The 27422-nt window shown below is 36.9% G+C and overlaps 1 protein-coding gene across 1 annotated transcript in view; it reads right to left on the bottom strand.

Moving 5' to 3' along the window:
- The window catches only part of r (carbamoyl-phosphate synthetase 2, aspartate transcarbamylase, and dihydroorotase rudimentary), a 489668-nt gene that overhangs the window by 291832 nt on the left and 170414 nt on the right, over nt 1-27422 (bottom strand). The window contains exon 13 of the mRNA XM_090390424.1: nt 17640-17861. Within this exon, the coding sequence (XP_090246550.1) occupies nt 17640-17861 (222 nt within the window). The remainder of the gene's footprint in view (nt 1-17639; nt 17862-27422) is intronic.

The following is a 27422-nucleotide window of genomic DNA, read 5'->3' as shown; positions in this document are numbered from 1 at the left end:
TTCATAAATCATATAGAAGCTGAGTATACAAGATTCAGGTAGATTAATAAAATTGGTAAAATAATGGCTGCACCAAGAGAAATAATGTCAGTCTTAAAATATGACAGATGGTTAAAACAGAATCTCAGTACTGTCACAAATTTCCAGAATCCAGATCATCCACTGGAAGATTTCCCACTGTGATGGTATAGGCTGAATGGTATACAGTGATGCATGAGTGGGTGGTTGGCAGCATAGTGTTCAGAATAACCACCGCTAAATACAAGACATGAATTTGTAGGTGTCAAATTATGTACAAGTAAATTTTTTCAGAAAGCTTACAGGACTGTACGTTGCAAGTGCACAAAAACATTAGCTACTAGCCCATTTTATATTAGTGCATTCTGGTGAACAAACTTAAAAAGTAAGTACCTGTGAGATAAAGATCAATGGTGTAGAACTGACAACTTAAATGCAGTTAACTCAAACTGTATGCTTTTAATTTAAAAATTTAATACACTATACTATCTGTACAATATAAAAAATAAAAATTAAAAAAACTTCAATGTGTTTCAAATCTCTGAAAAAGCAGCATATGAGGCAAATGAACTGACAAAAACAAAACTAGAAGGCAGTACAACAAAGTAATTCCCTACTTTATCAAACAGAATCCTAATTTTCTCTGCCATGAGATATGAATAGGTTATGTAGTGTGCATACCATTATAGACAAAATAACTATTATTATTATCTGAGACCCTGGGGAGTGGGGAACTCATTGAGGAAGGCTATAAATCACCCAAACCAGCTGTCATACCTTCCTTTAAATTCATTCACACTAGATGCACTCCACTCACTTACTGCTCTGTAAGAAAAAACCTAGCTCTTATCCCTTCTTTGACTACGAACAAATTTAAATTCCATGGATAACCCTGTTCACTTCCCACCTTCCATATAATGAAAAATTTCATCAGACGATATCCTATAGCATCCATTCAACAGTTTATAGATCTCCATTATATCATCTCAATTTCTCATATCAACCAGAGTGCAATCCACAAGCTCGCAATCTGCCCTCATAATCTAAATCCCATAATCCAGATATAATCTTTGTAACTCCAGCCTGGTTGGCCGAGTGGTTAGCATATCCGCTCTCTAGCCAAAAGGCTGCGGGTTCGAATCCTGCCATGGGCATGGATGTTTGTGAAAATATTAGTGGTGGTGGTCAGCAGTAGATGGCATTGATGTAGATGATGAAGGTAGTTATGGTTGGTGGATTCGTGGCGACGGAGAGCTGTAGAATAGATGCCCTCCCTCGATGAGTCTTTGGACTCCCTGGAGGTGTTATGTAATAATAACTCCTCTTTGCACCATTTCCACAGCTCCTTTATCCCCTTGGAACCTGGGAGACCAAATCAGCATTCAATAAACCAGTTGTAGTCTTATCAAAGCCTTATAAAGAGGCAAAATGACGTCCTTATCCTTACATGTCAAGGTTCACTTCAACATCGCAATTATCCTCTGAGTTGTATTTGCAACTTTAGCTCTGACCTTTGAAATTCAAATTCCCATCTACCAATACATCAAGATCCCTTGCCTCTTCAGTTTCTTGTAGCATAACCATGCTAATATAATATGCCGCTGGAACTCTAATCATGCAAAAGTGCATAACTTTACACTTACTAACATTAAACTGATAGCCATTTTCGTTTGCCCAAATTTCCAGCCTATTCAAATCGTTTTGTAAGTGCTGAATATCAGTAGCACCCCTGATTGCCTGCCTATCTTCACATCCTCATCAAACAATTGTGCATCTGATGATAGACTCTGCATAATGTCATTAATATAGAGATTGAACAATAATGGCCCAAGAACTGAACCCTGAGGTACACCACTGGTCACCTTAAATCTGGCAGATTCACACCCAGTCTGTCAACCTTTAATCAATCCAAGTCAAGAGTTTATATTCCACGTACACACAGGCTGGTGTTTCATTCAATCCCATGGTCACCTACAGATTTCTTAATTTTTGAAACACTCTGAGTTCATCTGCCTCTATTCTCATCGTAGTTTGTCACATCAGCCTCTTTGTATTATCTCCACCAGGATAATACACACTTGGGAAGTGATCACTCAGTAACTATTTCATCTATTTCTTCTGCTTGTGTCACCTTATTACTGTCAACGTTAGTTAAATAAATTCTTTTCATAATTATTCTTCCATTTGCTCATCACATAGCAAAAGAACTGTTTAGGATTTCTTTTGGCCTACCCTGCTCATTTTCTTTCATAATCTGATGTTACCTTTCTCACTGTGCTGTTACTCTTCCTGCTTGTGCTTTGTATTGCTTATGAGCTTGCTGATCACTTTATTCTTATATATTTTCCATAATGTTTTCTTCTTTTGTGCTTCCTACTTAATCATGCTGCTCATTCATTTTACTTTTACCTGGCTTATCCGCCTAACCCTAGTATTTAGTCTGATACTACTTTGCTCAAATATCCCTTGACTATTTCCTGAACAAGACCCGTAGTTTTTGTGTTGGGTGGTGGTAGGAGTTTTTGTGTATATATTGGCCAGTATGTGTCAGTTTCCATTAAACAATTTGGGAAATGTTGATCAAGAATCTGAGAAAAAACTATTTAATGCCAACTAGTTTCACCAACTTGAGCTGTTGGCATCTTCAGGGTACAGGACTGATGATAGGAACTAAAGCTAACAAAACATGTTACAGACTAGACATTAACAGAATTCTAATTATAAATTACAAAACAATAATGAACGTGTGCAATACACGTGTGGCATGTACATGATTTCACTTGTTTAGGAAAACGTTTTATAGTTGGTACTAAAGTTCATTTCTTGTGTGTTTAGAGATCTAATTAAGGTCTTCCAGATCTCGGATAAGATTAAACCTTGGTTCCTAGTAGGATTTTCTACACAACGGGTGACTGTTGTGGCTGCTTTAAAAATACGAGAGGGGTAATCCCCTTCTATGTAAGGAGTACAGCTTTTATCCCACTTAATGACATGGTTGGTTCTGGAGAAATGGGAAGATAAGCTCGATATATCTTGTCTGTTGTTTTTGACTTTGTTTGCTTACACTTGGATAAAGGATTAAACTAAATTTATTATAGTCTAATCAAGTGGGAAAAAATTTCCGATAATAACACTAAATACGAGAAAGACCTTGAATTTCAGGCAATATCAAGCACGATGATGTAGAGCAAAAATATCAGAATGGGAAACTGGACTGAGAATTATTTGTGTCTATGGTCAGCACTGAAGGTCCTACTAATGAAGACAGAGGATTTTTTTGAGGAATTACAGAAAGCAAGTGACAACAAAAAAAAAAAGGGAAAAGTTGGTCCTTGTTGGAGATGACTATCAGACATGTAGAAATGTTTGGGGAAAATTTAGAGGAAAGAGCAAAGCTAATAATAATGATAAGTACCTGCATGTGCACAAATTTACATGAAGAGAAGTGTAAGAAATAAGTCTCATTGACTACTACATAATTGTTGATAGCAATGTTCTAAGACTGACTCAGGACACAAAAATATGCAGAGGATTTGAAATTACAAGTGATCACCATTTAATCCTAAGCAGGATAAAATGAAATTACGTATTGAAAGAAGAATAAGAAAGTTTTAAAATGAATCAAAATCTAGCAGATTTTGAAGGTGAACTGCAGACAGAAATATATATATAAACATTATTAATGAAAAAAAAATGAAAGTTTGAAAATAAAAATCAAAACTTCAAAGATATGGTGGCAAACCCTGAAGAAACTGATTGATTCAGCCAGAGAGGCAATGTGGTGAGCTTGTATGCAAGGATAGAAAAATCAAACCTCCACATAGTGGGCTCAAAAAAAAAGGAAAGGAAAGGAAAAGAAAGTGTATTGAATGTTCCTGATTAGCTTTGCTCTTTCCTCTAAATTTTCCCCAAGCATTTCAACATGTCTGATAGTCATCTCCAACAAAGAGCAACTTTTCCTTTTTTTTGTTGTCACTTGCTTTCTGTAATTCCTCAAAAAATCCTCCATGTTAGCTTTGTGCTGAAAGCATAACAAAAAAATGTAAGAAAGCAAAGCACTGTGTAAAACTAGTTAAACAGAAGTCATGGGAAGACTTTGGTAAGAACATTGAAAATAAATATCAGAAGGGTGGCCTTCTACAGGCTGTTGAAGTTTAGAAATGGAAGATAATGGTGACATAATAACTTTTAAAGATTGTTCCACTGCTTGTTCCAATTACCAAACAAGAGTTCTACTCCAATCATCCAGAAATTAACCCTCTAACCAGACCTGAATTATGCAGTGTAGCCACTGAAAACTTTTTATGCTTCCATGTCTAACCAGACCTTCTGAATTATGCAGTGTAGCCACTGAAAACTTTTTATGCTTCCATGTTGGAGGATTTCTGATTGAATATCATCTACTCCAGCTGCTTTTTCCACATTGCATGTTTTTGATGGCTTTCTACTTCAGGAATGCAATCAAGAATAAATAGATACCTGAAGTAGAAAAAGCCATCAAAAACATGCAATGTGGAAAAAGCAGCTGGAGTAGATGATATTCAATCAGAAATCCTCCAACATGGAAGCATAAAAAATTTTCAGTGGCTACACTGCATAATTCAGAAGGTCTGGTTAGAGGGTTAATTTCTGGATGATTGGAGTAGAACTCTTGTAGTACCCAATCTATAAAAAGATAAATAAAACTGAATGTAATACGTAGAGGTATTTCCCTAATTTCCCTAATCCTGGTAAGATTTATGCAAGCATACTTGAGAAATGGCTAAGAAGATTATAGAAGAGAAGCTTGGTGAAGAACAAGCTGGATTTTCACCAGAGGTTGTCAGGAATGGATTTTCACTTTAAGACATATAGTTGAGAAAACATAGGAATGTAAACAAGGATCTGTATTTTTAAGTTTTGTAGATCTGAAAAAAGCATATGACAAGGTGTGAAGATGAATGCTATTCAAAACGCTACAGTTATATGGTATAAATCAATCTTCATATCAGCAATGCATAGGCTCTATAACAGCTGTAAATTCAATAGTTAGAACTGAAGGAGGTAAATGAACATGGTTTGATGTTAAATCAGATGTGCAGCAAGAGAGCATATCATCTCCACTGTCATTTATTATCTATATGAATCACATTACGAAAGTGATATTAACCATGCAACCGGCCACATGGATAAAATACACATTCCTCATGCACTTCGTACCCATCATATGTTTCAATGTATTATCAATGGTATTACAATTTTAATATGCACTTCACATCCTTGATAAGCTTGACATCTATAGACGTCATGGCCAGTTAGGTGGTTAAACTTGGTATCAAAATTGGTGATGTGATGTTATTCTTATGTCTTTACTTTCTGCAGACCTCACCTAACATGCCAGCTTTGCTAATTCTGTTGTCTAATTCTATATTTAATTTGCCACCATTACTAAAAATTGTGCCTAAATAGCTGAACTGTTTTACTTGTTCTATATGTTCTCCCATTCAGGATGCAGTCAGTGTTTACCATGTTTTTGCCTAATTCTCTGTCTTTTTATTGCTGATTTACATACCAAAATTGTTACTCACAGCAGTCATTCAATTTAGTCAGGAAATCTCACAAAACTTGTACTGGATTTATTTGGTACTATAACTCATAGTAATGCTTCATGGTATAAACAAAACACATTTAATTAATCTTATAATATTTTGCTGGTTTTTAACGAGCATCAGAGCACAATTATATGTGTAAGACAAAAACACACCACAGAACTAAGTAATTGTGAAAAACAATTCAAATTGAAACTGAAAACAAAACTAATGTTCTTACATGTCTACAGGTATGATATAATCATGAAATTAATTTAGAGAAGTCAGGCTATCAGGTCTTAAAATGATAGTCTGAGATCTTTGGTAAGTTAATGCAACCATACTCATTGAGGGTGGGAGAATACTTCAGAGCTAATGCTGATTCAAAAATAGTCTCTCGAACCTATAACTTCTATGTAATATAGACATTTCCCCTTCATCTACTCCTGTATGAAGAGGTACCAAGAAGATGATCTGCTAAATCTTGACTTTCCATAAAAATGATTGCAGATGTAATTTTGGTGTTCATCAAGGTGGATGTAAACTACAAGTCTGTCCAAAACAGATACAAGCCACTTTATACACTCTAGGATGTTCAAGAGGATGCAGTTGATATTTAGGAGAATATATGAAGGTAATAAGCTGTTCTAATATGGTTTCTATAAGCAGAGACCATATTTGCAGAGAACTTTGGCTTTTTTTTCTAATGTACCCTTAACTTATGAGAGATGGTAAATGATTTTGCAGTGATCCTGTGTCAGGTGTAGAAGGGATCTATTTTATATAGGTCATTGGCTAAAAAGGTGTTGTAAAGTTCCCTGGGTTCAGTTTTAAGCACTGTGTCAACTGAACTCTAAAATAGCCTTAGTGAGTAAATATTTTAAGGATATCATACTGTTTGGAGGATGGTGGAGGTGATTGCTTATGTAAATACCTTCCTGTGTGAATGTTTCTTCTCACTAGTTCCTTTCTTAAGAGAAAGGAGATATAGCTGTTACTTTCTTTTCTATGGTGATGTTTATTTTAGGATGATGGCTATTACCGTGTGCCAAAATGTCTCACCTGCATATTCCATAAGGTACAATGCCATGATAAAGGGAATTCATTATAACAAACTGCTCCGATGTCCCCCCCCACCCCTGAACAGAAATCTAGAAGGTACTTATTTACTAATGCCACTCTTTTTTCAAATTTTACCATTATATTTTGGTATGTCTGATATTAGTTTTCTCCTGCTGTTCACAATTTGCTTTTTTTCTTCTTTTTTTAAATCAAGAAGCAGAAATTTCCTTTATTTCAGCTACCCTCTAATACATCATTTTTCAAAACTTTTTCTGACCATGACCCGCAATAAAAAATACACTTTAAATCTTGACCCTACACACACACAGCGTGTATGTAAATACCTTCCTGTGTGAATGGGTTTTCTGTAAATAGAGAAGGATAATGAGCTGTTAGTCTTTTCACTAGTTTCTTAAGAAATGTTACTTTCGTTCAACTGTTACTTTCTTTTCTATGGTGATGTTTATCACCACAGAAAAGAAGAGAGAGAGAGAGGTCAAGAAGCAATAATCCAAGGTTATTGCTTCTGAGGTTATACAATACCAAGCAACTCACAGCAAAGGTGGCGCAGGCCCTAAGCACTTTACCACCTCTTTCAAAAATCAGTTTAGTATCTTGTAGCTCATATCATATATTAAGCTGATAAGAACAGTAGAGAATATTCAACAAGAAATGCTCAAGTATGGAGAGATAAAAGTTCTGCAGTGGCTACACTGTATAATTGCTGGCCTGGTTGGCCGAATGATTAGTATATCCGTTCTCCAGCCACAAGGCTGCAGGTTCGAATCTCGCTGTGGGTATGGATGTTTGTGATTGCCTGAAAATACGAGTTGTGGTGGTGGGTGGTAGAGGGCATTGGTGCAGCTGCGATTCAGAATTGTAGAGAGGTGGCTTCTCTAAATGAGTCTTTGGACTCCCTGGAGGTATCATGTAATAAAAATTCAGAGGGCCTGGTCAGAAGGTTGAATTCCTAATTATTGGAGTAGAGCTGTCATAGTATCCATCTATAAAAAAAGAGGAATAAAGCAGAATGTAAGAATTACAGAGGAATTTCTCTACTAAGTGTTCCAGGTAAGACTTATGCAAGCATACTTGAAAAGAGATTCAGAAAGATTATGGACAAGAAACTTAAGAGAACAAGCTGAGTTCAGGCCAAATAGAGGTTGTCAAGATCAGATTTTCACTTTAAGACAAAAAGTTGAGAAATCATGGGGATATGACAAGGTGCCCATCGAAAAGCTTTTCAAGAAAGTACAGTTATATGGGGTGAATGGAACATCATACAAAGCAATACATAGTCTATATTTGTCAGTCAGCAGTTAAAATTGAAAGAAATACAAGAAGATTGTCTGATATAAAATGAGCATTAAGAGAAGGATGCATATTATCTCCACTCTTATTCATCATCTATATAGATCACATTATGAAAGAAAGTGGCATCAAGCCTGATATTAGAATTGAAGATGTCAAACTTAGCTCTTTGCTTTATGCAGATGATGGTGTACTCTTAAGCAGCGCTTCCCAAACTGTGGGCTGCGGCCCCCTTGGTGGCCGTAGGTTTTGTTGAAGGGGGCCATGAAATAACGAAAACAAATTGAAAATGCTTCAAGACTAAGTAGATTTTTTTTCATCTTAAAAGAAACGTATTTAATTTTTATTTATTATTTCTTTTTTTATATTTTAATGGAAAAAAATCGCACATTGGTGCAGGGGTTCAAAAATTTTGCTTCCTGCGTATTGCGTATTTGAATATTAGTAAACGTATGCTTATTCATATGTTTCATTTCAAAGCAGAAATCTATCAAGAATTGCAGTTTCAAATATTTCACCTGATATTGACTTTTAGTGTAGCAGTATTGAAACACATCCATCACATTGAATTGTTATTAAACTTCTTTTATGTTTTTAATTCTTTCTTTATTACTAATCATTTTATGTTTCATATGCTTGTACTGCAAATGTACAATAACATCTATCTATATAAGATAATGTGCCATGTCAAACGTGTATGTAAGATGCTAAAAATGTAATATTTGCATTTGATTTTTGCAATATTCGATACGTATGTTTTGTATTGAATATAAATACAATAAATATTATAATAATATATGTTGTATATTACGATTTTTTTTTCGAGGGGGGCCGTGAAATATTTAAATTTTTACAAAGTGGGCCCTGACTTCCACAAGTTTGGATGTCAAGGCCCCCTTTTACAAAGGGGACCCCTGACATTCTGCTCTTAAGCATATCTAGAGCAAATCTCCAAGATTCTCTAACTAAATCAAATAACAGCTGTAACAAATTTGGCATGAAAATCAGCAATAAAAAAGACTAAAATTAGGAAAATAGGTAGGAGCATAGAAAACTTCAGCTGCATTCTGAATGGAGATCCTAAAGAACAATTTTAGGCAGAGTTTTTAGTGAAGATGGTAGGTTAAATCTGGAAATAGACAAGAATAAACAAAGCTGGCATGGTAGGTAGCCAGCTGAATAAATTTATATGGAATAAGAGAGGAATTAGTCAAAACACTAAATTATCTGCATACAAGACTGTGTTACTTACCTTCCGAGTTCTGAACACCAATCATATCCTCTCCATCCAAAAAACAGCGGCTTGTATCGCCTTGTCATTGACCATCAGAATGTCATTTGTGGAGCACACATCGATTAGATCTGGGCAACATAAAAGATGTTCGTCAGTTTGGACGTCTCCGCAGTCACAGTTGTCATCATCTGCATAACCCCATTTCATCAGGTTACTTCTGCATCTGGACACTCGCACTCTAAGATGGTTCAGAGTCCTCCAGGTGCTATCCCTTAGTTAACTCTTCCTTAATTATGGGGGCTTCTTGAAGTTGAACCAATTCCCTCCATAGAACAAGGCGTCACTCCTCAGGTTTATGGATCAATGGTTTAGTTCTATGCATAAAACTATGCCTCGATTTGAGTCGAGAAGCCGTGATGATATGGCCGTACATTGGATGTCTTTCGTCCATCATCTGCTTTTTTTCTCCATTTCACTGGCTACTTACGTCTTATGCCTGGTGGTGCTATGCCTGCTAAGGGATACAGCTTGTTGACTGGGGGTTGGTCTTAGGCATCTGGTTATGATCCTAATGGTATCATTTAAAGCCACATCCACGTGTTTCGCATGGGAGGATGCCACCCACACTGGGGTAGCATACTCCCCTGCAGCAAAACACAATGCCAAAGCCGTCGAGCGAAGTACCTCTGATTGAGCTCCCCACGTCGTGCCAGTTATTTTTCTTATGATGTATTTCTTGCATAGATTTTTCCTTTTAGTTTCTGGCAATGTACCTTATACGACAAGGTACGATCCAGCTTAACTCCAAGATATTTGGGATTGCTGCAATGTTCAAGGCGTTTTCCTCTCCAGACAATATTTAACTGCCGTTTTGCTTCCCTGTTGCGCAGATGGAAAGCATATACCTGAGTCTTGTATTTTAAGGCTTCGGGCAATTGGTCTCATAGTAACTGGCAGAAGCCTTAGAGTATTTCTAAGGCTTCTGTCAACCTCTTCTCAACTTCTTCAAAACTCCTTCAGCATAGATAAACCTCCTCACTTGTGGGTGGGTTGGCTGATCATTAGTATAAGTATTGTAGAGCATCGGGGCCAATACACTTCCTTGAGGTAAACCATTCTTCTGATTTCTCCATCTGCTCTTCTTTCCCTGAATCGTCGATTCTGGAGCATGGTTTTAACTACATTTATGAGGTGAAAATCTTTTGTTATTTGGTACAGCTTGACCAACAGTTTCTTGTGATTAATAGTGTCATATGCTGCTGAAAGATCGATAAAAGCTGCTCCAGTCACAAGCTTCTTCTCGTAACCATCTTCGATGTGCTGCATAAGATTCAGAATTTGGCCACAGCAGGATTTTCCAGACGGAAACCCGCTTGCTCAGGTATAAGTTTCTTGTCAATGTTTGCTGCTATTCTTTCCAGAATCATTCGTTCAAAAACTTTATACAAGTGGCAGAGGAGAGATACAGGGCAAAAATTCTTCGACTCTGTAGGTTCCTTTCCTGGTTTAAGTAAAGCAACCACTTGAGCTTTTCTCCATAATTTGGGCAACTGAAGAGATTCTACACACCTATTCATCAATTTCACCAGCCATTGGATGGTTACCGGACTGAAACGCTTTATCTGTTCTGTCTGAATGTCGTCTGGGCCAGCAGCTCTATTCTCTTTCAGGTGACATATAGCTTTTCTTAGTTCTTCTTCGGATAACGGAGAGGCTAATGAATTAGTCTCAGCTTCTTTAATGCACGTAAGATTGGTTTTCATTATCTTCTTGTCTGTCTTGCCATTCAATAATAGCTGGTGAGCGATCTGGTTTGGCGTGACCTTTGTTACGTAAATTGGAGTTTTAGTTGGATCGTTGCTTAAATTCTTCACCAGTTTCCATGCTCGTCTGCTGTTCTGTTTCATATCCAAATCCTGCAGTAGCTTCATCCATCTCTGCTTTCTACCATTTGTGAGTTTGTCCATCAGTTTTCTGCTTGCCTCAATTGTGTCTACAGCGAAAGGATCCCTGACATATCTGATTTTATATTCTTTTAGTTGTTCCGTCTGGTCTTCATTAAGCCTAGCGATATATTGAGTTCTGCACCCTCATGGTATGTGCCGCCGAGATACTATTTTGATGGTATTCACGAACTCTTCATAGTTACTTGGATCTGCTTCAAGAGTGTTTACTGTTTGATCAAGTTTCTTCGCAAATCCGTCCCATCTTGCTTTTTTAAAATTAAACCGTCGCTTAAAAGGTACTATCTCTGGATTGATAACGGCTCTGACTTCACAAGTAACAGGTCTCTGCTGAGTTCTTGGTATCGGCTCTTCTACTATCTTCGTCGCTTGCACAGCTACTTGTTCATTGATAAAGATGTTATCTGGATTTTATCCTCTTCTCCACCTTCCACTATTGAATGATGGTCTTAACTTAGAATCGTGGATCAGCTTCAGTCCTCCTCTCTCAGCCCAATTTTCCAGCTCAGCACCATTCCTGTCAGTCATTTTGTAGCCCAATGTTAAACTCTGACAATTAAAGTCTCAGAGTATTATTTTAACCTTCTGGGCATTAAAGTTGGTAGATTCTTTGAAGACAAAATCTTCATTAGGTGGCTTATATACCGATGTGATTGTGCAGGACTTGATCTCGATGGTTAATATCTCTATATTAATATGGGATGTCATATGTATAGATTTAATATCCAAGTCTGGTTTAGCAAATATAACACTACCGTATTGCTCGTGTGGTCTCTCAGCAACTAATTTCATGCCATGAATTTTTGGTCTACTGCTTTTTACCCCTCGATGTGTCTCCTGGATAACTAAAACATCACATTTGCGTGCATCACACATGTCTGCTAATAAAGCTTCCTTTTTGGATGACAGTCCTTCAATATTTATTGAAGTTGTCTTAAAAGCTAGCCTTGAAGAAGGCTGATTTATAGTTCGCATGATTGTTCCGGTAGCTGAAGGATTAGCCAACGTCGCCCAGGGTACGCCCGATTGTGATTTCTGAGTGATCACTTTTGTATATAACACAATCCACGAGGAGGCTCCTTCAATGTACAAATACAAGACTGTGTTCAAACCAATTTTAACTTATGAATCTGAGATAGAAATAAAACACTTGACCAAAGACTAGAGAATACAGATATATGAGAGTCCTGAGAAAAATTAGGGGAGTGAATATATGGCATCAGTGGCAGAATCGCATAAAAAATGAGGGCATTAGGAAAGAACATGACACATGTTAACAGAGCTAATCTCAGGTAGTATAGTCACTTAAACAGAAGAATGGAAGAGGAAAGATTAGCAAAACAAGTGTTCTCTGCCAGGTTGGCAGGAAAGAGACCCAAAGGAAAACAAGGTCTAGGTGCATTGATTCAGTAAGAAGTCACTTAGAAGCACAAAATGTTAGATATAATATTGGACTGCTGCCAAGTAATAGACTAATTTGGAGGAAAACTATGGATTAGAGATTAATAATAATATAAACTTAATCATGTAATGCTGTCATAGTAATCTGAACACCAAAACAACAGGTTGGCAGGAAAGTAAGTATCCATCTATAAAAAAGGGGAATAAAGCTGAATGTGAGAATAGATTCTGCCAGGTTGTTCATGTTACTATGACAGTAGTGCTGTCATAGTAACCTGAACACCTCTTTTGGTATATATCAGGAAATGGATGATGATGCAATTATCTAAGTATACGCATATCAGATTAGGGATCGTAACGGAAGTGACATAAGGCACATCACTTCAGTAAGTGTCAAATACCACACGTGCCACGTTGGTTGACACCTATGACGCTATTCAAGTGCTAAAGAATGAGTTTTGTGACCTCACTCAAGATGAAGCTTTGGACAATTCTTTTGAAGATCTCCAACACTTCAGCACAAAAGGAATTTAAAAAGCAGAAGCCACAATATACATAAATTCAACAATCTTCCCAAGGAAAATACAGAATCCTCATTTGCCAACAGACCAGACTGATCAACCTATCATCCATTCAGTTAAAGAAAGAAGCTATCACAATCCTCCAATTCAGCCACTACAGCTCCTAAGTAACTGTTCATTCTCAAATAATGGTGAAAAGAGTCATCTGTATCATTTCCTATGCACACTGCCAATAATATTTGGCTGGATATAACCAACATTCTAAAATTGGCAAGAAGTGTTGAAAATAAAATTTATTCTATGCAGAGCTAGCCATACATCATCATCAAATTCCTGCCATGTACCCTCAAGGGGTGTACAGGATATGATAGTACTACATGAAAAAATTACATCATTACTAACTTCCTATCTACAATTTTCCTCCAAATCAGTCTGCTACTTGTCAAGACTCCAACATTATCAGATCTTATATTTCTATCTTCTAAGGCACTTTGTACCGTATCAATCCATCTATATCTTGGTCTTCCTCTGGGTCGTTTTGCTACCAACCTGGCAGAGAACACTTGTTTTGCTAATCTTTCTTCGCCCATTCTGTTTAAGTGACCCATACCACCTGAGATTAGCTCTGCTAACACATTCCTTGGATGCTGACAATGTCAAGTTCTTTCCTAATATCCTCGTTTTTAATATGATATTGCCATTGATGCCATCTGTTAACACCTATAATCTTTCTCAGGACTCTCATATCTGCGGTCTCTAGTCTTTGGTCAAGTGTTTTACTTCTGACCCAGCTCTCAGATCCATAAGTTAAAACTGGTTTGAACACTGTCTTGTATACAGCTAATTTAATGTTCTGACTAATTTCTCTCTTATTCCATATGAATTTATTCAATTGACTTCCCACCATACCAGCTTTGTTGATTCTGTTGTCTATTTCCATATTTAATTTACCATCTTCACTAAAAATCATGCCTAAGTAGCTGAAATGTTTTACTTGTTCCACAGGTTCTCCATTCACAACACAGTTGACATTTTCAATGATTCTGCCTATTTTCATTGTCTGTCTTTTTATTGCTGACCTTCATACCATATCTATTACAACAGTTCTTGCAGACTTGTAGCGGATTTATTTAGAAGTATAACATCGTCCGCATAGAGCAAAGAGCTGACATTAACATCTCCAATTTTGATATCATGGGGGGTGCTTAAGGGTCAAAGCTGTATAACTGAGAAGAGACCTCCACATAGCCTTTAAAGGAATGCGGAGAACCGACCAGGGCTTCTGACCTAATGTCCAATCCTCACCTTCTCGTGGTGCATCCTGTTGGGTATCTACTTGGATACTGAACGAACGAGGATGGGCTGGCAATTTGGGATTTAGCCGACCAAATTGCATTCTTATTGGTTAAACCAAAATAAAAAAAAAAAAGCTAGCCATACTAAAAAAGCAATTTCAAAACCAAAATATCACCACCACTAATGTGGATGATGCTATGGTAGTGCTTGATCGGTCTGAATATGATCACAAAATGTTGATCTAATTCAGAGATCAATCTACTTACTGCTTAATTGACACTGACCATGCTCAGACAAAAAATGTACTCCAAGAAAAAATCATTATAAAAAGTTACATCCTGTCCTCCTGAAACCATTCAAAAACTTATTGTTGAAAGTTTATTTTTCACTTGGTTAGAGTATAATAAAATTAGTTTAATCCTTTATCCAAGTGTGAGCAAACAAAGTTTGTGCCTGAAAGTATCTTCAGGACTGGGGTAAGGTAGTACAACACTAGGACAACTTGTTGCAAAGGTGGAGCAAGCTACCAACACTCCTATCTCAGTATCTCTCATAATGCAACTTTCCTTAATGTTATGCATTAAGGAAAGGGCCACTACCCAGACTAGTTTCGACCTTTATTGAGGTCTCTTCAGTGGGAGCCAGGCCCAAGTGGAGATACCGGGCAGAAGCATTAGCAGGTCATCTCTACCTATAGGAGTTGCCAAATGGTGTGCCACCCTTTTTTAATAAATTACTCTGGATTTAGAGAAAGATGTTGAAAGTTTATTTTTCACTTGGTTAGAGTATAATAAAATTAGTTTAATCCTTTACCCAAGTGTGAGCAAACAAAGTTTGCACCTGAAAGTATCTTCAGGACTGGGGGTAAGGTGGTACAACACCAGGGCAACTTGTTGCAATGGTGGAGCAAGCCCTTTCCTTAATGCATTAAGGAAAGGGCCACTACCCAGACTAGTTTCGACCTTTATTGAGGTCTCTTCAGTGGGAGCCAGGCCCAAGTGGAGATACCAGGCAGAAGCATTAGCAGGTCATCTCTACCTATACCACCTTACCCCAGTCCTGAAGATACTTTCAGGCGGAAACTTTGTTTGCTCACACTTGGATAAAGGATTAAACTAATTTTATTATATTCAAAAACTTAAATCGTATAATCCAGCTCTCACCCTCCCTTGATTTATAGACTACCAAAAATGCACAAACAGAACACATTCCTTGAGACCCATAACAGACATACCTAGTTTCCTTTCCCTACACATAAAGTGACAAAACACTTAGCCCAAGAGTTCTCTCTCATTGCAGGCCACACTTCATGTGTTAAAAACTCTGCACTTCAAATCTTGTTCAGACTCTATCCTTCTATCCTTAAAGACACTAACATCATGGTCAGTTTTGAGATAGCCTCTATTCACAAATATACCATTAAAAGACTAATTCAGACATAAGACAATTTTTCCCTGTAAATACTATGTATTTGCAAGTAACACCACTTTTTGAGATCTGTATAGATCTGTACTAACAAAGACCTATATTTAAGTTTTCGATCTGCAAAAGGCATATGACAAGGTGCCAAGAGAGAAGCTATTCGGTACGCTACAGTTATATGATGTCAATGGGGCATTATATCAAACAATACTTAGTCTTTATTTGAGTTGTAAGTCAACAGTTAGAATTGAAGGAAATACAGGAAGGTGGTTTAATGTTAAATCTGGTGTGAGACAAGGATGTACATAATCCCCTCTGTTGTTTATTATCTATATGGATCACATTATGAAGGAAAGTGGTATTAAACATGATATCAAAATTGGAGATGTTAATGTCAGCTCTTTGCTTTATGCGGACGATGTTATACTTCTAAATAAATCTGCTATGTCTGCAAGATTTCCGGACTAAATTGAATAACTGTTGTAATAAATATGGTATGAAGGTCAGCAATAAAAAGACAAAGACAGTGAAAATAGGCAGAATCATTGACAATGTCAGCTGCGTTGTGAATGGAGAACCTGTGGAACAAGTAAAACATTTCAGCTACTTAGGCACGATTTTTAGTGAAGATGGTAAATTAAATATGGAAATAGACAACAGAATCAACAAAGCTGGTATGGTAGGAAGTCAAGTGAATAAATTCATATGGAATAAGAGAGAAATTAGTTGGAACACTAAATTAGCTGTATATAGGACAGTGTTCAAACCAGTTTTAACTTATGGATCTGAGAGCTGGGTCAGAAGTAAAACACTTGACCAAAGACTATAGACTGCAGATATGAGAGCCCTGAGAAAGATTAGAGGCATGAACAGATGGCATCAATGGCAATATCATATTAAAAATGAGGATATTAGGAAAGAACTTGATATTGTTAGCATCCAGGAATGCGTTAGCAGAACTAATCTCAGGTGTATGGTCACTTAAACAGAATGGGTGAGGAAAGATCAGGAAAGATTAAAAGCTTAAACCGAAAGGAAGACCAAGAGGTGGATTGATATGGTAAAAAGTGCCTTAGACAATAGAAATATAAGATCTGATAATGTTGGAGTTTTGACAAGTAACAGACTGATTTGGAGGAAAATTGTAGATAGGAAGTTAGTAATTTTTTATGTAGTACTATCATATCCTCTACACACCCTTAAGGGTACATGGCAGGAATTTGATGACCACTTTTTGAAAGAGCATAAACAATAAAGAGAAGCAAAATCCTAGAAAAGGATTTGCAACACATATGAATAAAGAAAATCATTGTGGAATGACTCTTCTCTCTTTATTCAGATGTGCTGCTCAAACTGCTTGCTTCATCCACAACAGAAATGATAAGATACCAAGCTTGATTAGACATACTAATGCATGTATCATTTATTATGTATATTTGGCACTTTAAACTAAATTTGGAAGTGTTAAAATCTGTGAGCTGAAACAAGCTAATACTACAATTGTGTACATGAATAAATTGCACAATGGTTAAGAATAAAAAAAAAATTAGCCTGTTATATATACTAGCAGTTTAAGTAACTATTTTGTATTTCCCTGATGACAACAGACAAAACAACAATAAGCCTACTAAAATACAGAAAGTTAATGCAAATAATACTTTCCCAATATTTTCATTTTTGAAAGCCTTCTGATCAGGGGCATCTGAGATATTTAAAAAAAAAAAAAAAAAATACTGCAAATCACTTTTTGCATTCATTTCTATATTTCAAGCTATTTTGCTAGTAGTAGTAGTAGTCTGCGGTTATGCAGACTATTAGAATACACACTATTTAATAAACTTACTGTTATGCAGTTATCAAAAGCATCACGAACAACTTCATATTCCACTTCTTTCCATCCTTTTAAACTTTTGTCTAATAAAACCTGAGGAGATCTTACTAATGCCTGTGAGACAATCATTTTTAACTGTTCAGGTGTATTTGCAAAACCAGAGCCTAATCCTCCCAAAGCATAAGCTGTGCGCACTAATACTGGATATCGAAGATCTTCAGCAGCTTTAAGTGCCTATTAGCAAAGAGAAAAAAAAAAAAAAATTACAGCTGTAAATTTCACAGAATGAACTGCAAACATTAAAAAAACATTTTACCAGCATCTAAGAAACACAAGCAAGCAGTAATTATTTTCAATTACAGTATATGGAAAATTTTATGCAAAGTCTATAAAACAAAGAATTAATATTAACGCAACTTATATGATTATTAAAAGCTTAAACAATAAAAAATGCAGTGTGAATAAAAAGAATACTATTACTGTTATTAATGCACAGGAATCTCCATTATTACATGGGAATTTCCACAAATGCATTTATCAACAAAGCAAAAAATCTAGTCCTCACACCCCTGCAAACTATATTATTACAAAAATTTTCCTCTATATCATTCATAAAACATTTAGTTTTTTAGTACCAGTTCTAAACAAATCAGTTACCTCTGTTCTATCTATAAATCAGCTTCTGCAACCCACAAACCCTTCATCTATCTTCCTAGATAGTATTTAACAGATCATTCACTAAGCCAGTCTCTCTCCTCTAGATCTTCCCTACTTCCTCATTTCACAAGAAACCCAAGTAACCAGACATGCAAAGTAATCTATTTGTTGCCGTAATCAAAACCTTGCAGGACTGATAACTTCTTTATTTCTGGTTGTTAGTGTGTCCTTCAATAACAAACGAATCTTATTAGCTCGTGTTTTTTTCTCACTTTTGCAATATGCCTGGTGAACTCAAACGCACACGCCAGCCACCAACATACCCAAATCACTAGTTTCATCAAATTCTTGGAGTACTGATCCATCAACATAGCATACAGTTTATCTGCCCCATATTGGGAGGCTAATTATTATTAGTATTGCTTGCAAGCAATAATTTGAATCAGACAACTCATTACAAGAAGTCACAGACCACAACAATTTTCATAGCTTACTTTGAATACATTCATTGTTGGAGTGCTTACCACCCACTCCACTAATATACATTCCACTGATTCACCATCTACCAAGCAAAAAAAATCTCCATTTCACTTCCATACTCCCATGACCTATCTACAGTTTCTAGGAATAACTTCTCATTCTCGCATCATTTATTATCCCATCTTCCCTCACGTGCTTAGCTCAAAAGCCTGTCATTGTCATATATTATCCAATATATGACAATATATTATCCAATGCAATAACTTCTCTATATCTAATTGATACGCCACTCTCGCCAACTTGTACATTTTAATTATATCATCCCTCCTATCCACCAAGCTTGGAAGACAACATTCTCTCAATCTGTCCTCATGCACAATCTTCCAGAATCCAGAGACACTATTTTATTAATCCCCTCTGCACTCTTTTTAACGTTTCCTTATCACCAATAAAGCCAGGTGAAAAGATCTGTGCACAGAAATCCAAATGAGGCCAAATCAATGTCTTACACAGTGGAACTATCACCTCCTTATCTGTACATCAGCATTCTCCACAAGTTTCTGGGTAATCCTCACAAATTTTGCAGTGTATCCCTGAACTTCAGTTCTATCCAAAATCATCTCCATATTTCTGATCTCCTCTATCTCCTGAAGCAAAATTCCTTTAATATGGTTAACCTCATTCTATCTTATCTGACCAAAGTGCATAACTTTATACTCAGGAACACTGAAACGACATCCCCATTTTTCAGCCCCAAGCACAAACCTACTCAAATTCTAATCAAGGGGATACAAATCCCTTGTTGTTCGACTGCCAGTAAGCAAAACCTCTAAGATCGAGAACTACGAATCTATGAGTTTCATATATACCAAAAAACTATTGGAGAATCCAAGTGTAAATGACCACTTGGTAGTATAACACCAAGGTAACTCGAAGCAAAGGTGGAGCAAGCTCCATCACTATCCTTGATATTTTCTCATAATGTAAAAACACAGCTCCTAGGGGATGTAATACTGTAATTACATTATGAGGAGAGGTCACTACCCAGACCAGTTTCAACCTTTTTTAAGGTCTTCTTAGTGAGTAGGTATACCTGGAAGATAACAAGGTTTAAGTTATCTGAAACCAGTCTGGGTAGTGACCTCTCCTCATAATGTAATTACAGTATTACATCCCCTAGGTGCTGTGTTTTTACATTATGAGAAAATATCAAGGACAGTGAGGGAGCTTGTCCACCTTTGCGTCGAGTTGCCTTGGTGTTTTACTACCAAGTGGTCATTTACACTTGGATTCACCAATAGTTTTCCGGTATATATGAAACTCATAGATTCGTAGTACTCAATCTTAGAGTTTTGCTTACTGGCAGTCGAACAACAAGGGATTTGTATCCCCTTAATTATTATTAAGGATGCCAGAAAAATAGCCAATTGGCTTTCAATTTATATTACAATCTACTCAAATTCTCTTATAACATCACATCAGGACTTCCTGACATTGCGCTTATTAATTTAAGATCATCAGCAAAAAAAAACCTCCTTTCACACCATGAATTATATCATAGATATATAAATTAAATAATACTAGTAGTAAGACTTATACGTTGGTTAGACATAACTGGTAATTAATTTACGGAATTGACAACGCATATAAAGTAAATTAATTAAAGATAACTTTAATGAATCACTTCTATATTTCGGCAATGTCACACTGCCATCTTCGGGAACATAAAGATATGGTATGTGCACTAAGGAACTAACAAAGCAAATGAGGAAGAAAATAAGAACTAATTTTGTTCCTAAAGTCCTAATGGTGCCCTCTTGCAGGCTAATTTGGTAGTCTTGGCAGTTGGGCTGAAGTTCTCAAAATGAAAGTCTCCCAAATTTGGGGCAGTTTCATGCACCCAAATTTGTTGAGGTTAGGAACGTTTTTTAGAGCTGCTGAAGATTCTTTGAATAGTCTTTCATATTTAAACTTGCTGCGATGGATTATTTTTGTCTTCATCCAACGAATTTTATGGTGGGTATCTAGGGCATGGTCTGCCAGCCCAGAGCGGCTGTACTGGTGAAACCGGATGTAGTCTTGGTGTTCTGAAATCCTGATATTTGTTGTTCTGCCTGTTTGGCCAAAGTAGGACAATTTGCAGCTGCAAGGGACCTGGTATACACCAGGTAGGTCTAGGGGAAGTGGTTGGTCTTTGGTAGAGCAGATAAGGGATGCCAACTTTTTATATGGTCTGTAACAGGAAGTAAGGTCATATTTTTTGAGGATATTAGTTATTTTTTCAGAGGTGCCCTGGATGTAGGGGATAGTGATAGACTTGGTGTAGTCTTTATTGTGGAGGGGGGGGAGGGGGGTTGTGGTTTATAGGTTTCAGTATTTTTTGGATTTTTTGGGGGTTGTAGCCATTGGCTAAGAAAGTGTTGAGGATGTGGTTTAGTTCCATAGTCAGGGCCTTGTCATCTGAGCAGATTAATTTTGCCCTGTTATATAGTGTTTTTATCACCCCATATTGTTGTGAGGGGGGTGGTGGGATTGCTGGTGAATGTATCTGCCAGTGTGGGTGGGTTTTCTGTAAACAGAGAAAACCAAAGTTCCATCAAGCTGGCGGGTGATTAAAGTGTCTAGGAAGGGGAGGGTGTTGTTTTCCTCTTTTTCTAAGGTGAACTGGACTCTGGGATGTTGGTTGTTTAAGTGTGCTAGGAAGGAGTGGAGTGTATCTGAGCCATGTGGCCAAATAGCAAACACATCATCCACATAACGAAGCCAAATAGTGGGTTTTTGTGGGGCGGAGTTTAAGGCTTTCTCTTCAAATGTCTCCATAAAGAAATTGGCCAAGGGTGGGGAAAGTGGTGAACCCATGGCTGTCCCCTCTATCTGTTTGTAGAACTTTCCTTGCCAAACGAAATAGCCTGAGTTCATTGTGAACTGAAATAGGGCTGAGATATCGGGAGGAAACTTGGCTTGGATGAGCTCAAAGGTTTCTTTGAGTGGGACATTAGTGAATAGGGAGGAGACGTCAAAACTGACCATTATGTCAGTGTGTTGGAGTGTGAGGTTTTCTATACTGGCTTTAAAGTGGGCCGAGTTTTTTATGTGTGATGGTGTGTTGCCAGTGTACTGTGTGAGCGTTTTGGCTAAATGTTTGGCTAATTTATATGTGGGGGAATCAATGCCATCCACTATGGGACGTAATGGCACATTTTGTTTATGTATTTTTGGGAGTCCATATAATCGGGGGGGTCTAGAGTTATAAGGTTTAAGTTTGTTGGTGACTTCCATAGGCCAAGAAGTGACTTTCTTAAGGAGTCTGTGGATAGTTCTGATCTGAGTTGGTCGGATTATATTCAATGGGGAGGTAAATAGTACGGTCTCGTATTAAAGAATTTAGCTTACCTTTGTAGTCTTTTTGATTGAGTACCACAATGGAGCTTCCCTTATCAGCTTTGGTGATTACTATTTTTTTGTTGTTTTTTAATTGTTCTCACGAAACCCAAACCTCCAAAATCCAACTTATCCAAAAACGAATATACAGCCCTACAAGAATAAAGATTTAGTAAGGGAATCTTGCAAACTTGTAGCGGATTTATTTAGAAGTATAACATAGTCCACATAGAGCAAAGAGCTGACATTAACATCTCCTATTCTGATATCATGTTTAATACCACTTTCCTTCATAATGTGATCCATATAGATAATGAATAACAGAGGGAATAATGTACATCCTTGTCTCACCAGATTTAACATTAAACCACCTTCCTGTATTTCCTTCAATTCTAACTGCTGACTTACAACTCAAATAAAGACTAAGCATTGCTTGATATAATGCCCCATTGACACCACAAACTGTAGCATATTGAATAGCTTTTCTCATGGGACCATGCCATATACCTTTTCCAGATCGACAAAAATTAAATACAGATCTTTGTTATATTCCCATGATTTCTCAATTATTTGTCGTAAAGTGAAGATCTGATCCTCACAGATTCTATTTGGCCTGAATCCAGCTTGTTCTTCAAGCTTTTCTTCCACAATTCTTCTCAACCGTTTCTCAAGTATACTTGCATAAATCTTACCAGGAACACTCAGTAGGGAAATACCTCTTTAATTCTCACTTGCAGTTTTATTTCCCTTTTTATATATGGGTACTATGAGAGCTTCACTCCAATCATTGGGAATTCGTCCCTCTGTCCGGGCTTCCTGAACTATGCAGTGCAACCACTGTAAGACTTTTATAAGCACCATACTTCAGCATTTCTTAACAAATATCATCTACCCCTGCTGCCTTTCCACATTTCAAGCATTTGATGGCTTTTTCTACGTCAAGAATGGATATGTATTCATGACTGTATGCCTGTTGAGTGTTTTTTTACCACTGTGCTATCACTGCTTGTTTCATTTTGCAATTTTTCAAAGTAATTACTCCATACTTCAAGGATATCTTTTTCTCCCATTTTCATGTCACCTTTATCATCTCTAAGTCCTTTAACGGCACTCTTTCCTCCATTTCTAAGCTTCTTCAACAACCTTCAGAGTATTTTGCCACCTTCTTGATATTTATTTTCTATCTTCTTAAAGTCTTCCCCTGATTTTTGTTTAGCTAGTTTTACACAGTGTTTAGCTTTCTTATATTTGTCTCTGTATTCTCTAAGAGCACAAGCTGACTTATTTGCCAGTAACTTTTGATATGCCTTCTTCTTTTCCTTCACTGCCTCTTTAACTTCCTGTGTCCACCATGGATTTTTATATCCTAGCAGACAACCTCACTATATGCCTCTCTGGCTGAATCAATCAGGGTTTTCTTCAGTTTGCCACTGAATCTCCAAGGTTTGTTTCCTGTTCTCAAACTTTTTCATTTTTTCTTCAATAAGCTTTGTGTATTTTAGTCTGCAGTTCAGATCTGAGAGCTGCTCAACTTTTATTCGCTTTAAAACTTTCTTACATGTTATTATTTTCATTATGAAATTCAGTTTTATCCTGCTCAAGACTAAATAGTGATCACTTCCAATTTCAAATCTTCTGTACACTCTGGTATCCTGCATTTGGGAGAAAACATCACTATCAACAATAACAAAGTCAATGAGACTTTTCTTATTCCTTGTCTCTTCTCTCCATGTCAATTTGTGCACATTTTAATGTTGGAACACGGTGTTAGTGATAACCAGTCCATGTCCTGAGCATAAATCCAACAGGTATTTGCCATTGTTATTAGCTTTGCTCTTTTCTTCAAATTTTCCCAAAATATTTTTGTATGTCTGACAATCATTTCCTACTCTGGTATTTAGATCCCCAACAAGGACCAACTTTTACTTTTTTATTGTGTCAGTTTTTTTTTCTAAAGCATCAAAAAATTCTTCCACTTCTACCTTGATAGAACTATCTGTGGGACCATAGGCACAAATAAGTCTCATTGTCCAGTTCCCCATTTTCATATTTGCCCACATCACTCTACTTGAGACTGCCTGCCAGTCAAGAAGATTAGTCTCGTATTTCGTGTTGAATATTATGATTGCTCCTTCTTTTCCTTGATTGTCATTGCCTGAATATAACATATTGTATTTATTGCTCAGAAAGATCTCACCAGTTTTTGTCTTTTTTGTTTCAGTCATCGATCTGGTACTTATCTAATTTCTCAGCTAGCTCCATTTCTTTGTCGTTCAGGCTTCTTATGTTGATAGTAACAATCTTTAACTCTGGTGATGTTGGATTGGGGTGTGCTTTCAGATTTGTTTTAGTAGCTGACTTTTCACTGTTCGCCCTGGTTCTATGTGGCAAAAACAATGGGGGCTTTGTGTAACCGGGCAACGCCCCAGCCGGCATGAAATTTTGTCATGTTGTACCATCATTTTGTATATTGGTTTAAACCAACAAGAATACAATTTGGTTGGCTAAATCCCAAATTGCCAGCCCATCCTCGTTCGTTCAGTATCCAGGTAGATAACCAACAGGGTACACCACTAGAAGGTGAGGACTGGACATTAGGTCAGAAGCCCTGGTCAGTTCTCCGCATTCCTTTAAAGCTATGTGGAAATCTCCTCTCATTCCCATGATTTCTCAACAATTTGTAGCAAAATGAAAATCTGATTCTGACAACCTCTATTTGGCCTGAATCTAGCTTGTTCTTCACCAAGCTTCTCTTTCACAATCCTTTTCAACCGTTTCTCAAGTATACTTGGATAAATCTTACCAGGAACACTCAGTAGAGAAATACTTCTGTAATTCTCACATTCAGTTTTATTTCCATTTTTATATACGGATACCATGAGAGCTCTACTCCAATCATCTGGAATTTGTCCCTCTGCCTTCTGAACTATGCAGTGCAGCCACTGTAAGACTTTTATACCTCCATAGTTGAGCATTTCTGGTCGAATATCATCTACACCAGCTGCCTTTCCACATTTCAGGCCTTTGATGGCTTTTTCTACTTCAAGTATGGATATGTATTCCTGACTGCATGCAGGGGCGAATGCTGGTCTTGAAATTCACAGTTGCTCTTGTTATCATTCAGGGAGTGAGAGGTGTGATTGAAGTCCGATTAGCGATATAATGAATTTACTGACCATTTAAAACTATATATTTAGAAATGTATGTACATTTAATCATACAAATACAACATTTACTTTACAAATGATATTCTATCTTTTTCAATTTAGCTATTTGAATACAGCCTGTGTTTAAGACGACGTGACGCGCATAGCCAAATGCATAGACATTTGGCTATACGTGCGCATGAAATCACAGTGCTGCAGCGAGGACCTGGAAGCTCCCACAACCGGGCAAGCCGTGATAGCTTTGACTAGACTAGCAAGCATCGGCCTTCGATACACAACGCATAGTTCAAATTGCCGTGCAAGCTTAAGAAGTCTTTTGTCTACAAAAATAAAATCCTAAATGGAATGCTTATAAATGCACATTTATTAACAAATAAATATTACTTCTTTTCTCAAGTAATGAGCTTGCATAGCAAGCAGAGAGAATTCGCCCCTGACTGCATGCCTGTTGAGTTTTTACCACTGTACTGTCACTGATTGTTTCATTTAGCAATTTTTCAAAGTAATTACTCCATACTTCAAGGATATTTTTTTCTCCAGTTTTCTTTTCACCTTTATCATATCTAATTCCTTTTACAGCACTTTTCCTCCATTTCTGAGCTTCTTCAACATCCTCCAAAATATCTTGCCACCTTCTTGATATTTATTTTCTATGTTCTTAAAAAAGTCTTCCCATGACTTTTGTTTAGCTTTCTTACATTTGTCTCTGTATTTTCTAAGAGCACAAGCCGACTTATTTGCCAAGAAATTTTGATGTGCTTTCTTCTTTTCCTTCACTACTTCTTTAACTTCCTGTGTTCACCATGTAGTTCTTCTTATTTTTCTATCCTTGAGGATAATCTACATGCCTTTCTGGCTGAATCAAATCAATGTTTTCTTCAGGGCTTTCCCTGAATCTTCAAGGTTTGGTTCCTGTTCTCAAACTCTTTCTTTTTTAGTTCAATAATGTTTGTGTATTTCAGTTTACAGTCATATCTGACAGCTGCTTAACTTTTATTCACTTTAAAACTTTCTTCTTCTTTTCAATATGAAATTCAATTTTATCCTGCTCAAGACTAAATGGTGATCACTTCCAATTTCAAATCCTCTGTACAATCTAGTGTCCTGTACCAGTAGAAACATCTGTGGGACATGCCTATGGTCCCACAGAAGTTTCTACAGAAGTCTCATTGTCCATTTTCCCATTCTGATATTTGCCTACTCTACTTGAGACTGCTGCCATTCCAGAAGATGTCTTGTATTTAGTGTTGAATACTATCGCTACTCCTTTTCCTTGATTTTCATTGCCTGAATATAACAGTTTGTATTTATTGCTTAGAAAGATCTCACCAATTTTTGCCTTTTTTGTTTCAGTCACCCTTATTATGACGATCTGGTACTTATCCAATTCCTCAGCTAGCTCCATTTCTTTGCCATTCAGTCTTCTTATGTTGATAGTACTGATCTTAAACTCTAATGATGTTGAGTTTGGGTGGGTTTTAAGATTTGTTCCAGTAGCTGAATTTTCAGTGTTTGCCATGGTTCCCTGGCGAAAACAACAGAAGCCTTGTTTAACCAGGCGACGCCCCAGCCAGCATGAAATTCTGTTATGCTGTACCATCACCTTATTGGTTTAAGCTAATAAGAATACAATTTGGTCAGCTAAATCCTAAATTGTCAGCCCATCCTCATTCGTTCAGTATCCAGGTAGATACCTAGAAAAAAAAATCAAAAAGTTGCTAAGGGATTGCCAAATTTGCCTGCAAAAACTTAAAAGCCAATATAAATTTTGAAGCTTTAATTTAATTTGCCTCATCAAGACAAATACACAGTGAAATATGTATACTGATTTACTGTTCATTGGTTTTATGGCAGCATGATATTAAAAATTAAGATATTAAGACGTTGACACTGGGAGTAATCAAAAATGTGTGAGAACAGCTAATCTAAGGTTTATGGTCAAAGAGAATGCAAGAGGATAGGTTAACGAAGAGGTTCGATGCCAGGAAAAAAAAAAAAAACCCTCAGGAAGACAAATATAAGATTAGAGAATATTGGAATGCTGACTAGTGAGAGAGAGAGAGAGAGAGAGGAAAATTGCTGATAGAAGTTTAGTAATAATGTAATCCTA

This window comes from Typopeltis vanoorti, chromosome 3, assembly GCF_054136105.1.
Source record: "Typopeltis vanoorti isolate ZY-2024b chromosome 3, IOZ_Tvanoo_1.0, whole genome shotgun sequence".
NCBI lineage: Eukaryota > Metazoa > Arthropoda > Arachnida > Uropygi > Thelyphonidae > Typopeltis > Typopeltis vanoorti.
The sequence above is the reverse complement of the archived record's forward strand: the minus strand, read 5'-3'. Positions and strand labels throughout refer to the sequence as shown.